The sequence below is a fragment of the Triturus cristatus genome, chromosome 10 (genome assembly GCF_964204655.1).
Source record: "Triturus cristatus chromosome 10, aTriCri1.1, whole genome shotgun sequence".
NCBI lineage: Eukaryota > Metazoa > Chordata > Amphibia > Caudata > Salamandridae > Triturus > Triturus cristatus.
Window position 1 is genome coordinate 1,034,185,841 of NC_140593.1, and position 17,227 is coordinate 1,034,203,067.

Genomic DNA, 17,227 nt, shown 5'->3' on the forward strand with positions numbered 1-17,227 from the left:
ATAATTTTTTATATTACTGTCACCCCTGGCCTGGTGCTTTTCTGGTGTTGCAGTGCGAAAGCTACATTTTGCCTCATTTATTATAATGTTGAATAAACTTTGACTTATACATTACTATAGGGATATCTCAAACCCGACTGTGGAGCCTACCTATGATAAGGTACGGTAAAAAGTAAAAATGTTTGTTTAGCTCGAACAAATAGTACAAATATTTTTGTGTTAAATATTAACGTAAATTAATTTGATATATTTATTTTAAATGTAGAAAAAAATAACACATTCTACAGTAGTATTGACTTAATTTGCTCGAGGTGAGGTTATGGCACTGCAGAGACTGGTTCGTTGTCAACTGAAGGACTGTATGAGTCTTGAATGCTTGCAAGAACTTCCGGGCGAAGATCTCCTCTGTGCCTATCATAGCAATGCTGATTGTGTGAGAAACCTTCAGTTGGCATCTCTCTTCCCACCAGAGGGCTCGAGAAGGATCTGTGCTGCGAGTCCCCGCTGGCTGCTGAAAGAGGGCTAAAGTACCTCTGCTGTGGCAAGAAACAGGAACCGTTTTTAAATAACTGAATGCTCGAAATATCACCAGCGGTAATCTGCCCCCTGAGCACCTGCCCTAGAACCAACCCAAAAGGGGGACCTGCTTAGTACCAAGGAGGGACAACCAGTAGGAAGAGGTAAAGCTGGCCATGGCCCAAGACGCAGTAGCCCAAGCGCCAGTAAAGTAATTGTGCCTGTTTGTGTATTAAAGTACTTACCTTTATCAAAGTAAAGCACTGAGTTGGACAATAAGTTACTGCACTGCTAGGTGGCCTTTGAGTTCTGAGTTTGCACAACCCAACGCTAACTCCCTGAGCAGCCTGTGACTGCTCGCCATTGCTACCACTGAGAGTGAAGTTCTGAAGAGATTCTACTTTGCCCTGTTATGAAGAACCATAATAGGGCAGGATATCAGGGGCAAACAACCCAGCCTCTGTGGATTAGACCCAGTGCCTTATACTTACTCTGTGGCCCCCTAAATGGGATCTGACATATGTTCATTTCATTTATAGAGTGCTACATTCAAATACATTTCTTGGCTCCATGAGAGACAGTAAATAGTAAAAGTTCTGAGGTGACAGGAAAAGAAAGATATAAATTAAAAAGGCAACCTCACCTGAAGGAGGCAACTTCTGGTTTGGGGGAGCGTTAAAGGCAAGGATTCCAGTATCTAGTGCAGTGGCCAAAAAGGCCAACAGTTTGTCTGGCCTGAGAGTAGGGGGGCAATGGAGTTCAAACCTTGAGACAAAGAAAGCCGGTCATTTTGTGTGGACAGACATGCAAAATTGTCATGGCCTTAAACATGACTCTTGTATGAACTGGCAGTCAGGGAAGCAATCTAAGCACAGGGGTGATGTGCACTCTTCTGGCAATACCTGCCACTACACAGGCAGACATGTTTTGGATGAGCTGAAGCCTTAGGGGAAGATTTTCAGGGGCGACAGGTAAACAGAATTTCCATCATCCAGTATTAACTGAATTAATGCATTTATCACAGTGTTATATAAGTTTTCCTCTGTGAATGGTAGAATCTACATTAAGATCCTAGATTAGGCAAAGCTTATGCGTTCAACTTCTGTGCATCCCAGTTAATCAAAAGAGCAGAGAACAAATCCTGTGGTTTTAAAAGCAGAAGAGATTCGAGGGTCACATATCCACAGGATCAAGACACCACTTCAGATTTGGAGTAACAGAGTAGCCTTTTCATAGAAGTTCAGTAAATAATAATGCAACAAATCTTCAGTAGAGAGGTGAGGTTTATTCACTGTAGAGGTTGCGCAAGAGCGGTGTCAACATTTCTATCTTCTATACATCTTCTTAGGGAAGCTTCTTGCATAAGCTGCTCCACATGGATAACACCCTGAATCCTTTGAAACTCATGATGTATAATATTGCTAAAATTATATAATGTTAAAAAAAATCTAAAAATAGTACATATTTATTATTTAATTATTAAATATGCTAGCACCATTTAATTTTAAAATGAATGTGACATTTTTATATTAAAATACAATTCAATTACTTTTGATTAATTCTATAAATCACTTTTAATAATTATTAATTCATAATAAGAATATTGTATTTTACTTTTAGGTGGGAATTCATTTTTTAATTTAAACTTCAGAACAATTACCCGCCTGAATCCTTTGAAACTCATGATGTATATCACTGTATAGATTTTTGAGTATTTTTACCTTTCTGATTTCTCTACTTCACCTGGTATTTCTTTTACTTTTCAGTGTAAAGTGATCTAATGCACACAGGCCATGATTGTGCTATATAAAAACATATACAAAACATAAATTGATTATTCCCTAAGGAGACAGGCAATGTGGAGGACAGGCACTGTGTGCAGTGTAATATGGTACATTGAGGGCAGCAGAGCGAGCGCCTGTGGTGAGGCCAAATTTGAGCTATTAAAATTAGAGAAGGAGGCAAATACCTCGATGTTCTATTTCATGCAAGAATTTCTTTGGATATTTCTCTGTATGTTTTTCAATACTGCTCCACGCTAAGTGTAATATGCCCTAATACTCTCTGCTGTTAGTTTAATGGTGTGCACGTTGATTATCAATTATTAAATGCAAAACCTTGCCCATAGGATGATCCCCAGAAAACTGATGCGACACTTCGTGGGAGTTTTTATCTAACAGGAGACAGAGGGGTTAAGGACGATGATGGCTACTTCTGGTTTGTTGGAAGATCCGATGATGTCATTAACTCCTCTGGGTAAGTCAGCCATGATTACCTCTTGATGAATAATATTTTAAAACATCCAATTAGGCAAGAGGGATTGCATTGGTAATTGATGCCTATTTATTCGAAATATTACTCAATGGTTACAAAAGCTATACATTTGTTTTTTTTAAATTCCAGAGGTCATAGAATCTACAGTAAAAATGAACTAACGTTTATTTTGCAGTACTGATGTTTTATATATGCTATTCAGGCGCAGTCTGATGTATGAGCCAGCCTCCTCTGCTGAGGAGATCACTTATTCCCACAAAACTTGATAACATAATAGATCGGCCTACATTTTGTGTGAACATAGAAACATGTAGTTGGTGTGCTAGTTTAGTGTAAGTGAGAGATCTTGCTAGCCATTATGATCAAAGGAGGATTCAGTCTGTGCAATAGATTGATAGATATATAGATAGATAGATAGATAGATAGATAGATAGATAGATAGATAGATAGATAGATAGATAGATAGATAGATAGATAGATAGATAGATAGATAGATAGATAGATAGATAGATAGATAGATAGATAGATAGATAGATAGATAGATAGATAGATAGATAGATAGATTGATAGATAGCAAAAAAGGGACATTAAATCCAACACAGAGTAAAAGGCCTGTGCTGCTGGGGTTAACCAGCCACGGTTATTGCATGCCCCTACTCATGAGGCATATGACTGCAGACCAAGCCCTGCACCCAACCCCTGACGGAAGTGCTGGAACCAAGCCAGTCCCAGTGCCCAGTTCCCTCTGTGCAGCATTGGTTGCGTGCTTGTGACAGGTTGGGCACAGGAACTGACCACACGTAAGGCTCCACAAATTGTGCTGCACAGTGACCAAGGCATGCGCAGAAGATGGGTAGGAATTCAGTACAAGATTTAAAAGAAATGAAATTTACTGAAAAAACACAGTTAAAAAAGAGTACTGTGTCTAACCCAAATACCTAAAACCACTGAAATTTGCCAGTCATGGCTAACAATGCACACAACACATTCCATAACTCACACTGCCCACCATACTTACAACAACAATTTGCCAATGAGAAAGACACACAGAAACAGCTATTTAGATAACAATACGGTGGTAGCGTTAGTTACAGGGTCTCTTGTGCGTATTCCAGTGGTTTGAGACAGAGCATTACGCGTTGCAAAGCTCACGGCTTCTTGGTCATTGGTAAATTACGTTGAGCTTGATACACCATAAACACTTGTGACTACACCATCACCATTAAAATAGGACGATTGTTAGGTCTTGCCTGAGCCAGCGCTTTAGCGCTGCTCTCGCAAGAGCTTTTGTAAAAGGGGGATCTGGAAGTGCAAACTAGTGCTTTTCAGGCCTCCAAATACAGTGCATGTGCGCCAGGCGCGCGCACCATTTGGCAGCCTGAAAGCACTAGTTTGCACTTTCAAATCCCCCGTTTACAAAAGCTCATTTCGCGGACGCTTTGATGTTCCCAGTGAGCCACGCGGCCACTGAGAACATCAAAGCCGCGGCGAAAGTGCTCACCATTTGCCACCCCCTCCCTTATCCCACTTCCTGCTTGTTGTGACTTGCTGCATAAATGATGACGCCAATAACAACGGAGATAACAACAAATCAGCAAACGAAGGGGTGGAGCCGATGCGGAGATGCGAACCCAGTCCCCAGGTCAAAAGTTGGCAGTTTCCCTTTCAGTATTTGTATAATATTGGGAGGCGCAAACAAATGCTAAACATAACAATAAATACTTCTGTTGTTTGGGTATGACTGTCCTTTGCAGGGTAAATGCAGTCCAGTGCAAAACTCCTGAATAAACCATGAGATAAGGACATAGTGCAATGGTTTGTGGGGTTTCATAGCATACTTTCAGACTGGTGTTTGGTGAGAGGGTTTGATATGTAAAGATATCTCTCTTGTCTTCGGTCAGCCGCTCCTACGATGCGCAGCACACAGGAGTTTCACTCGCAGACTGCACTGTTTACTGAGCATGATTACAAGGAGACCTCATTAAATCTCTGTTGAGTGAAGAAAGAGGCGCGCCTGTATGCCCCAGATAAAGCTCTTCTTTTCTTGTAACTGATAGCACCACCAAAGGCCTTTCAGCAAGACTCGGGGGCAGCAGGGCGTACCAAGCAGGCATGTGTTCCTAAATCACACTGCCTAACCCAGTGACAGGAACTGTAGAGCCATCTACTCAATCCCTGGTGTTGTTTCTTTCCTCTCTTTTCTTTCAACTCGTGCTCCATAATCTCAAGGTAACGCTCGCAAATTATAATATAAATAAGAAAGGAAGACACACTCCTTTCACGTGCTGTAAAGTGAAGTGAACCAGCAATAGTGCTTGACACATAGATTGACAGCTTGAGTCCTGTGTTGTGCACATCAGAGTGACAATGTGGAAAGAAAGCACGCTGGCTGGCTCCATAGTCTGCAGAGATCTTACCATGCACAGGAAATGGGCTCTAAACACTGTCAATTGCCCCAAATGACCATGCTCTGCCCAGAAGAGAAACATTTTCATTTCAAACTGATTGGCCCAATACTGCTCTATTCACTTTAATTCAAAATTGGAAATCGTGCTTGCTTATAATATTGTATGTGTGCAAACAAACGAAATAGATATGTTCCTGAAATGCAGGGCATACATAAATGAAATAAATTTACTTTTAAGTCGTTCGTTAAGGATAAAAGCATATTTTGGAATTGATTTGCAAGAGTGCCTGTGTAAAAACAGGAAGACTTCATTACAAATGGCGGCATTTTCAGAACTTCGCCGAGTACATGACTTGCTAATGATAAGAATGTATTTTTGATGAGTGCTTGAGTTCATGTTTTGTGTTATGGAGCTAACACACACAAATATAGTCAGGCACAAATGAAATGCAAGCATCAAAGTGTTTGTACCTGAAAGTCCGATCGTTTGCCTTCAACAGTGCATGTTATGAGTGTCACTTGGCCGTGTGACAGTTTGTGGTTCATGAATCGCAGCAAACAGCTGTGTTAAGAGATATATTGTTTGCATTAAATATTATATTATGTGCAACTACTGATTACAAATATGCAACCATCCTTATGTTTGGTCTGTGTACATATAGCATATTTAGTTTTAAAAGCCACCATATTTTTTGCATTTTACAGTGGCTGTGAGTTGCACATCAAGTAGGGTTTGCCATTCTGCTAACACTGCCCTAGCCCTTCCAGTCTTTACAACTCATAATCCCAGTCTGCATAATTCCAGTACACTCAAACCAACATAATTAATATCCATATAATTCCACTGCACACCATGCCACATAATTCCACTACACACATCCACTCTACACTACAAAATTCCACAACAAACAATTCCAATCCAACCCACATAATTCCCCTCCTCACCACATATATCCACTCTACTCCATAACACATGGGTAAAAGACATTTTCACTTACAATGCCAATAGCTCTAACTCTCGCAAAAGCATGACCAATTGGCATTGCACAAAATAAATTCAACTTCTCAACATGCCACATAATTCCACACCATAAAATATTACTTCACACCATGCCACATAATACCACTCCAAACCATCCCACATAATTCCACACAATACCAAATAATTCAATGCCACACAATTCTACACCATACATCATTACATTCCACAAAATACCACTCATTGCAGCATAATCAAACTCCACATAATAACACCTTACTCAATACAACATAAATGCACCCCACATCTGGGTGCCTCTCCCACTCATCCCTCTCTCTCTTTCTCTTTCTCTCTCTCTCCTACCCCTCTCTCTCGCTAGCTGACACACTTATCCTGTATCTCTCATGTGGTTAACTTCAGGTGTTCAAGCACAAATTCTTTCCCTTGCCTTTTCAAGGTTTCCGTCCCTCAAACCCACGCTCTCCTACACTTCTTGAGGTGTCTTCTGCATACACAGGCTCTTCATGCGTTTGTGGCCTGTTCTCCCTTTCTTTCTCTCACACTCCTTCTACTCCTTGTTTCACTAGCTGTTCAAAATACATTAGGAGGGCGGGCATGGAGTCAGAGCGCAGCTTATAAAACGACCCCAGCCTCTGCGCCGAAGTGGTTGCTGCTGGACGCCGTGCTCTGCGAGGGGCAGGGCTTTGAACGCCTAGGCGTTTTTTTTCTTCCATTATTTTTAAGTTACAGACTTGAAGCTCTGTTTGCCGGTGATAAGAGCCTCCCATCTAAATTCGGATACCGCTTTCGTGCGCACATTAACTCTTTCCATGGCAGCGGCAGCACTCTGAGCCTCCCCCCCCCCCCCGAAACTTGTACCCCAGAGAGTCCGGCGCAAATTCCAGTCGGCATTTCATCACTTAAAAGACTACATACATCTTGTTGCCCCATAGTAGATGGTGTAACCAGGCGATGGCTGGGCTTCAGTTCATCTCACATCGACCGCCGACACCTCGAGTGCGCTTACTGCGCTTGTGAATAACTTGTGTGAACAGTGAGTCTCTCTCACTGCTCGGTCATGGGGCTCCCAGAAGATCACGCACTCGCTCTAAACCCGGAGCTCGTGACCGAGAACGGAGCCTGCAGAGAGGGTGCAAAGCGTAAATGCACTGTCTATGCACTGCCAGGTGAGCCGTCTTCTCCCACAGCACTTAAATGCCATCCTCTCACACTCACCCATGCATGCTGCTGCATTACACACTGCTGCACACCGCACACTGCTGCACGCCGCACCTACTGCTGCACGCCGCACACTGCTGCACGCCGCACACTGCTGCACGCCACATACTGCTGCACGCCGCACACTGCTGCATGCCACACACTGCTGCACACTGCTGCATTACTCACTGCTGCATGCTGCACGACACTGCTGCATGCAGCACACTGCTGCACGCCGCACACTGCTGCATGCCGCTGCACGCCACACAGTGCTGCATGCCTCACACTGCTACACGAAACACTGCTGCACGCCTCACACTGCTGCACGCCTCACACTGCTGCACGCCTCACACTGCTGCACGCCACACACTGCTGCACGCCGCACAATTCTACACGAAACACTGCTGCACGCCACACACTGCTGCATGCCTCACACTGCTACACGAAACACTGCTGCACGCCTCACACTGCTGCATGCCGCACACTGCTACACGAAACACTGCTGCACGCCACACACTGCTGCACGCCGCACAACGCTATACGAAACACTGCTGCATGCCACACACTGCTGCACGTCACATACTGCTGCACGCCGCACACTGCTGCACGCCACACACTGCTGCACACTGCTGCATTACTCACTGCTGCATGCTGCATGACACTGCTGCATGCAGCACACTGCTTTTATGCAAGTTTATGCTACTGACATTGTAAATGACAATGCCTTTTATTTGTTTTAAAACCAAAACATAAATAAAAGGCATTGTAATTTTACAATGCCAATAGCTCAAACTCTTATAAATGCGAGACCTATTGCATTGCAAATGCTTGTTTTTCAGTCCCTACCATGGTGGCCATCTTACAATATATAAACAATTGCTTATCTCAATTCATTATCCAGCTGAACTCACAAATTTTATGATAATTCAAACATTGCTGTACGATTAACTTAGTGCCATTTCCTAATACATTGTTATTGACAGGATACTTATAACAATTTCACTCTAGTGGGTTTCGTACAGACATAATTATCCATAGCAACATTTCTGCAGTCTTACAATATGGCCCTAATGGGCACACAACCAGCTCAATGCCCAAGTCTGCCCCAGTGGGCAATTTATTACACTATTGTACAGCTCAGACATTATAAAGACAAATCACTATCTTTGAATGAGTGCAATATAACTTAGCTGTCTAATGCAGGCCCAAAGATATTAGCTCTTTTGCATTCTTCTTGTTGCTCTGTATTACCTACGAAAAAATAAAAACAGTGTTTGATCAAATGACTTAAATTACTATTATCTACAAATCAGTAATCTGTTATTCTCTTCAACTCACATCAGATTTTTATTACTTTTTTAGTTTCTAACAGTATTTCCAATGACTTTATCCCAAATTTACAGCCAGTTCCTTGTCTCTATTTAACCCAGTTGGAGACATGGTTTCATATTTGACTATCTTCTTGGATTCTAATCTTCTTAACATTTGAGTTCTGTTGCCACCTCTCTCAAGAATTGGGATTCTATCCAGTACGCAAAACTTCAACAAACTTGAATCCATATTGTGTCCCTCTTTGAAGTGTCTTGCTACTGAATATTGTTTATCCTCATTTGTAATAGTTCTTAAATGTTCTAAGACTCTCTTTTTAGACTTGTGAATTGTACTCCCAATATAGTAGAGTGAACATGGGCATTTCAAATGTTAAGAAGATTAGAATCCAACATGAGAAGTCAAATATGAAACCATGTCTCCAACTGGGTTAAACAGAGACATACTGGACTGACAATCATTTCCATTCTGTACATCAATGTATTTGCATGAGACCTATATGAAAATATATAAAATGTAACAGTGCTAATAGTGTGATCCAAAATAAATAATATCATTGTTTTACAATTCAGGAGAGAGTGTAGACAGCAGGTACTTTTTGTAATTCTGGGGCGTTCTGTTGACATCATAAACCACAAGCACGAAGTCATTCTGAATATTTGGAAATGTCACTAAAATCCCAAGATGGCAACATTGGACCATATAAGACATTACCTGTTAGGTGTTTTTTATATTACATGTTTATTTTGGGATGGTTAGCCTCAAAAGTTGTGATGGAGTTGTGTGAGCTTAAGTCTTCTTTGGGTCTCTCATGTTTATATAGCAGCGTCAGTGTGGCCATCAACAAAACAGGGCAGGCTTGCCTCATTACATGCCATGCTAAATATATTTAACAAGTCTGCAGCAGTATGACTGGCCAATCAGTTATACAATTCTGCAAGGGGTCAATTGGGCTCCCGCACTTTACCTGTCAGTTGTTGTTCTGTGACCAGATACTCTACCGACTGTACCAATTGCAGGAAGCCTCATATCTTCCACAAATTGTCTCATTTCATCCTCAACTCCCAGTGTTTGAGCACTTTAAATCCCAAAAGCTTTCAGCAAAAACATACACTCCTGCTGCATCTCTTGACACCAGCTTTTTAGATCCATCCCTTATCGCCTTCCTGCTTTCCTCCTTTCGTTTCCTAAGCAAGTCAAGCAATTTATTTCTGGGTTTTGCATAGCGCCTGAATCACCCCCGGAGGGGTATCTCTGCGCTTTGGACAGAGCTGCGATGCGGGCTGATGAGAAATTTTAAAACAAGGTGGTCTTAAGTAGTTTCCTGAAGCGTCAATAGTCAGGGCATTGTCTCAGATGTATGGGAAGCTGGTTCCAGTACAGGGGAGCGAGGTAGGAGAAAGATTTCCCACCTAGTCTCGTTTTCCTAACTCTTGGAACTAAGAGAAGTGATTTGCTTCCTGACCTGAGTGTCTTAGAGGGAGCGTAAAGCTTAAGTTTTCTATAGATGTAGAGAGGGCCTTTTTTATGCAGGGCTTTATGGACAATACAGCAGACTTTGAATTTCACACACTTGCGGATTGGGAGCGAGTGGAGCTGGTGGAGAAGGGGAAGGGAAGGGGTTTTGAACGGAGCATTCGTGACGAGTCGCGCAGCGATGTTCTGGACCACCTGCAACCTGCTGAGAGATGACTCATTTGCAGAGACCAGGAGAGCATTACAGTAGTCGAGACGGCTCATAACCATAGTCTGAATGAGAGTTTGACGGGTATGATCTGGCAAAAAGGGAAAGACTCGTCGTAGCAAGCCCAACACATAAAAGCAGGTGACGGCAGTGTGGGCAGCATGCTCCTTTAATGTTAAGGCACGATCAAGGCGAATGCCCAAGTTTTTAACTAGGTCTTTAGGGCCAGGAGGGGTGCCAAGGGCTGCTGACCACCAATCTTGGGACCACAGAAGAGGGACATCCCCAAAAAGCATAATATCCGTCTTTCCTGCATTGAGTTGGAGAAAATTGCTTTTCATCCAAAGGGCAATGGCAGTCATTCCCTCTGAAAAGGTGGACATAGCCGACAAAGAAGATTTGTCAAAGGAGAAGAGGAGCTGGGTGTAATCAGCATAAGAAATGGGCAGGAAGCCGCAGAACCTGAGGAGGTTGGCCAAGGGGGCAATGTAGATGTTAAACAATGTAGGGCTCAAACATGAGCCCTGAGGGACGCCCTTGGTCAGTTCCATCGTCTTTGACTGAAAAGGTCCTAGATTGACAGTCTTAGTACGGGAGAACAGGAAGCTAGTCATCCACTGAAGGGCGGGTCCTCTAAGTCAAAGATCTGGTGTGACACCATGTCGAACGCGGCAGAAAGGTCCAACAAACAGAATTGTAGAGTGGCCACTGTCTAAGGTCATTCTGATGTTATCCGTGACCTCCAATAGGGCCGACTCCGTACTGTATTTGGGCCTAAAACCGGATTGAGAAGGGTCCAGGCTGCCATTATTTTCGATATGGATGGATAGATGTTGATTAATGTATTTTCCCAGTATTTTGCTCAGGTGAGGTAGTAGAGAAATGGGGCGGAGATTGGAGAGTTCTTCCATAGGGACCTTAGGATTTATTCGACTAGGGATGACCTGGACCGCCTTCCAATCCTGCGGAAGATGACCCTCTTTCATAGAGAGGTTGAGGATTGTGCCTATGGATGAAGAGAGTTGGCTGGAAAGGGAGGAGGCTACTTTTGCTGGGATAACATCCAGGGGAGAGCCAGATTTCACTGAATGAAGTAAGGCTGCCACCACCTCAGTTGACATAGGAGGAAAGCTTTCAAGCAGTTGTGGATTTGCAAGTGCTGGTGGGTCGGGAGAAGGTGCAATCAATTGTTGGCTCCCAGAGGGAGGGATCTTATCGTAGATAAGGTCAATCTTCTGTGAGAAGTACTGGGCAATGTCGTCACAGAGGACTTGAGAGGAGGTCTCAGGATTATCGCAGGCCTTTGGACTGGTAAAGGATTTCAGTATCTGAAATAGTGTTTTAGGAGCGTTCTCTGCCTTGACTAACTGTATACGTTTTTCGCTCTCTTTTTATATTTTTGTGGTAGGAGGAGAGGGCATTTTTGAAATTATCTTTGTCCCTCGATTCCTGGGGCCTGAGCCAACATCTCTCCAGATTTTTGCACTGCCGTTTATCGGCGCAAAGCTCGGGGAAATACCAAGCTGATTGAGGGCACCCAGCTGTATTTGGGGATGTTTGAGGGGCGCAAGCAGGTCAGTGGTCCTTGTAACTGTCAGGCGTAGACTGGCTTTCCAGGCAGAAACCTTTTTCCCCAGGAGCGATGCAAATGCCTCAACCTTTCTCAAAGACACCTTCCACCCAGTGTCGCAAGTAACACACACTAGAGTAGGAACCGTGTCCTCAAAAAATGGAGAGACAAACGAGACCCCTCAGAATAGTCTCTCAACCGCCAACAGAAGTAGGTCCGGGACAAAATAGACGTGGAATCTATAGGCAGAACACAGAGACATAAGAGGGAAAATTATCATGCATAAACAAGATTGGAATATATACCCAGTTACCCTCTAGGTTGTGTACTGCGCCATACTTACTTGTGTTACCACAGAGGCAGAAGAATGCGGAGATGGCAGGAGTCTCTTCAAATAATATACACTGACTGTTATCTTGAAAGCAAGTGTGCAAACAAAACAAACACTGGCCGATGCAGGGTGTACAGGATGCTGCAGCGACAGTGAACGCGTTCTGGCGTTCTCTAATTAAGTAGGAGTTCGTTTAAGTGAAACGCGTCCTCGCGTTTTCCCAAATGCTGGCCAAGGGGAAGGCGGGGGCCAGGTAACGTATATTTTCGGCAGTGTCCGAACAAAAGAAACGCTTTCTCGCGTTTAGCTAAGACTTCCAACGGGAAAGGACGGGCGGCCGATCAGGAAATACGGAAGAGTTCAAAAAATGAAAAAAACGCGTCCTCGCGTTCTGATTGGCTGACGATCCGGGGGAGGAATAGTACAGGATCCGCCAAGGGACAAACTTGCACGTACAACACAAAGTGCAACTACGGATAAGTGGAGATCTGAGGCAAAAGAGGAAAGTAGCAGCAATGCGAGTCGTAAGAGTGGAAAAGGGAAGACATACAATGCAGCTGGTGGGCGAGCTCCCAACGGGCACATGAACCATGAGTTCGAGGATAATCCAAAGGATCGAGGCCAGCTTCTGCGGGTATTCCCACGAGGAGGAGGAGGAGGAATCCACAGACCAGGTACACGTCAATAGTGACAACAGGAAAGCCAAGCACTGAGGCACCTGAAAGAAAGGCTTAAAAACCCTCCCCATCACGTGACCTGTTCAGGGGCAGTATGGGACAGTACACAACCCTCCTCCCTAACGTTGCATTGTGGGATGGGTAGTTTAAGGACGACACAAGGTACCCGAGCCCTAACAGTTCTCCCCCCTAAAGGTCTTCCCACCGGTCTGGGCTTGGAAGGATGCAAAGCATGAAACCTCCTTACCAACAAAGGAGCATGCACATTTCCAGCAGGTTCCCAGGTCCTGTCCTCTGAGGTGTATCCCACCCAATCTATTAAGTACTGCAATTTACCCCTGTGTCTTCGAGAATCCACTATCCTGTTTACTTCGTATTCCAGCTCGCCTTGTACATTAATGGGAGGCGGTGGAGGTTCGGGGTTCACAGGGGGTATGTAAGGTTTCAATAGAGAGGTATGGAAAACAGGGTGGATCTGCATTTCTGGCGGGAGTCTAAGTTGTAGAGCCACTGGGTTGACCACCCTAGTGATGATGAAGGGGCCTACATATCGAGGTTGTAATTTGCGTGGCCCAGCAAGCTTAAGATTTTTGGTAGATAACCGAACCTGATCTCCCTCCTTATACCCAGGAGCAGGGCGTCTGTGTTTATCTGCTTGATATTTCATCTTTTCTTTAGCATCTAGTAATTCCTGTTTAGCTTGCTCCCAAATAGTCAAGAGTCTTGCATGATGCTCTGATACCGCAGGTGTGTGTTGCACAGAACAGGGGACATGCAAAGGAAGGAGTTTGGGGTTATAACCTGAAGTAAAATAAAAAGGTGAAATCTTGGAGGCCGAATGAGTGGTATTGTTATACGCAAACTCAGCCAAAGGTAAGGCGTGAACCCAATCATCCGTTACAGTACTGAGTAAACACCTCAAGTACTGTTCCAGTGTTTGGTTCGTTCTCTCTGTTTGGCCATCAGTTTGGGGATGATAGGCTGTAGAGAGGCGATGGTCAATGTGGAACGCCTTACATAACCCTTGCCAAAACTTGGAAATAAACTGGGGACCCCTGTCATAATAATAGAGGGCAACCCATGTAGTCGCACTATGTTATGTAGAAAAGTATGTGTAAGCTCTAAGGCAGTGGGTACCTTCTTTAGGGGAATAAAGTGAGCCATCTTGGAGAACATGTCTACCACTACTAATATGGTGGTATATCCTCTAGTATTGGGTAGATCTGTTATGAAATCGATGCTAATGGATGACCAAGGGACATGTGGTACAGGTAAAGGTTGTAAAAAACCAGCGGGGGCACAGTGTGTAGACTTCTGTCGGGCACAGGTTGAACACGTGGTGACATAGTCAGCAATATCTTTGGTCATACCTTTCCACCAGAACCATCGTTGACACGTCTGTATGGTTTTTTCTGACCCCGGATGTCCTGCCATGGGTAAAGCGTGACACCATTTGATAATCAAAGTCTGGGTTTCTTTTGTAGGGAGGAACAGTTTATTGTCGTGAAAAAATAGATTGTGGACTATAGAATTCAGGGGATCGTGTAACCATTGTTCTTGATCCAGGGAGGCAAATGCTTGTTCCAGATGAGGGAAGAATGTATCAGAGTCTAGCATGGTTCCATCTCCTACAGCAATGATTTTGTACTCAGGGATGATAAGCCCAGGTAATTCCACAGGATTGGTTTGCTCTTTGCCCAGACGAGACAAAGCATCCGCTTTGCCTTGTCTTATCCCTGGACGAAAATGAATCACAAAATCATACTCACTAAAAAAGGACACCCATCTCATCTGCCTAGGAGTGAGAGCCCGAGCGGTCCTAAAATACTGCAGATTTAGATGGTCAGAGTAGATGGTAATCACATGAGGTGAACCTAACAAATAATGACGCCATTCCTGAAAAGCCAACTTAATGGCGAGCAGTTCCCTTTCTCCAATGGTATAATTTTGCTCAGCTTGAGACAAGGTCTTGGAGTAATAGGCCACAGGATGGAGAGTACCGGAGTGCGGGTCTCGCTGTGACAATACCCCTCCTACTGCAAATTGTGAGGCGTCTGCTTCCACATAATAAGGTTGTGTCTCGTCCGCATGGCGGATAATGGGAGCGGAAGTAAAGTGATCCTTTAGAACTTGAAAAGCTTCTTCAGCCTTTTGATCCCAGTTGAATTCCACCCCTTTCTTGAGGAGCCTGGTAATGGGAGTGATCAGATCAGAGAAATGACAGATAAATCTTCTATAGAAGTTTGCGAACCCTAAAAAGGATTGAACCTCCCTTACCGTGGAGGGACTTGCCCAATTGGTAAAGGCTGACACCTTGGCAGGATCCATGTGTATCCCTTCAGGGGAAATGACAAAACCCAGAAAGGCTACTTTACGTGTATGGAAAAGACATTTATCCAATTTGGCAAAGAGGTTGTTCTCAAGTAACCTACTTAAGATCTTCCTTACATGTTCCACATGTTCTGTCTCATTCTGGGAATAGATCAAGATGTCATCTATGTATACGATGACAAAGACATCCAGATACTCTCTCAATATTTCATTTATAAAAAACTGAAAGGCGGCTGGAGCGTTACATAGTCCAAACGGCATAACGCAATACTCAAAAAGGCCAAACTTGGTGCGAAACGCTGTCTTCCACTCATCTCCTTCCCTGACTCTGATCAAATGATATGCCCCTCTCAAATCAAGTTTAGTAAAAATGGTGGCCTTCCTCACTTGATCTAAGAGATTGGAGATGAGTGGAAGAGGATATTTGTTCTTCACTGTCGCCTTATTTAAGGCACGGTAGTCCAGGCAGGCTCTCAAACCTCCTTCTCTCTTGGGAATAAAAAAAAGAGGGGAGGAGACTGGGGAGGTGGAGTGTCTTATGAATCCCTTCTTTAACATGTACTGTAGGTACTCAGACAAATACTTAGTCTCTGGTTCAGTGAGGGAATATACTCTACTAACCGGCAGATCAGAGCCAGGCACCAAATCTATCCGGCAATCATAGGCCCTATGTGGGGGCAAAGCTATGGCCTTGACTTCGTCAAATACCTCTGAGAACTGTTGATATTCATCGGGTAGTTGAGGGCTATTAGTTGTGGACAGGGCACAATACACGGGTGACCGCCAGTGAGTGATTTCTCGATAACAATGATTGATACAATGAGGAGAGCGTAAGGTGACAGTCCTGGTAACCCAGTCTATTTGAGGGTTATGTCTCTGGAGCCACGGAACTCCTAGAATAGCTCCGAAATTGGGGGTATCAATCAAATCAAATATAATGCTTTCTGTATGACCATTATCACACAGCATGATTATGTCAGGAGTTTGATAAGTTATCATACCAGATGATAAATCTGACCCGTCTACTGTCTTGACTTTTTCAGGATGCTCCTTCCGGATAAAATCCACACCCAGCGCCCTAGCTAGGGTGATGTCAAGGAAATTACCCATGGCTCCTGAATCTAATAGTATGGCCATGGTTCTTCTTATCTGAGTTGGCAGTATGAAAACCACATTGATAGTGAAATGTTTTGGTACAAGTGCTAACGTGTTAGCTAAATGTTTAGAGGCTTTTAAAACAGACAAACTTGGAAGAGTGGCCTCGGTACTCCCCAAGTTTTCTAGTTTTCTGACTGTACTACCAAACCTGTTTGCCCTGTGGTAGGTTTCTGAGGTGTTTTAGGCTTGACTACACATTCCCGAGCAAAGTGTCCCCCCTTACCACAGTATAGGCAGAGATTTAATTTCCTCCGTTTCTCCTTTTCTTCAGAGGACAAAGGACCTCTAATCCCTCCTATCTGCATAGGTTCACTAGTGTCTCTGGGCTCTTTCTTTTCACTTTTCGTTACAAACAGGCGGGAGTAATCTCTTTTTGTTTTTTCCCCTTTTCTCTCAGCAAGACGATGGTCCAACTTCACCACCAAATCCATAAACGCTGAACACTCCTCAGGGGGGTCAACTATTTGTGAGAGTATGTCCTTGAGCTCGTCCCTAAGCCCCCTATAAAACAATAATGTCCTTTTATCTTCAGGCCAGTGAGTCTCTGTAACTAAACGATTAAAAGTGGTGATGTACGTTAGTAAATCTTTAGTCCCTTGCTTGAGGTTTAGCAATTCATTGTCGCTGGCCTGCATATATGAATGTCTAGCAAAAAGACTCCTCATCCTCTCTTTAAATAACGCCAAGTTATACAAAACAGGATCATCATTTTCAACCAGAGGCACCGCCCAAAGCGCTGCATTGCCACTGAGA

The 17,227-nt window shown here is 43.7% G+C and overlaps 1 protein-coding gene across 3 annotated transcripts in view; it reads left to right on the plus strand.

The window, feature by feature from the left end:
• The window catches only part of LOC146796482 (acyl-coenzyme A synthetase ACSM3, mitochondrial-like), a 441,567-nt gene that overhangs the window by 333,924 nt on the left and 90,416 nt on the right, over window positions 1-17,227 (plus strand). For all 3 annotated transcript variants that reach the window (XM_085629083.1, XM_085629084.1, XM_085629082.1), the window contains one exon: window positions 2,645-2,772. In XM_085629083.1, coding sequence (XP_085485209.1) covers window positions 2,645-2,772 — 128 coding nt within the window. The remainder of the gene's footprint in view (window positions 1-2,644; window positions 2,773-17,227) is intronic.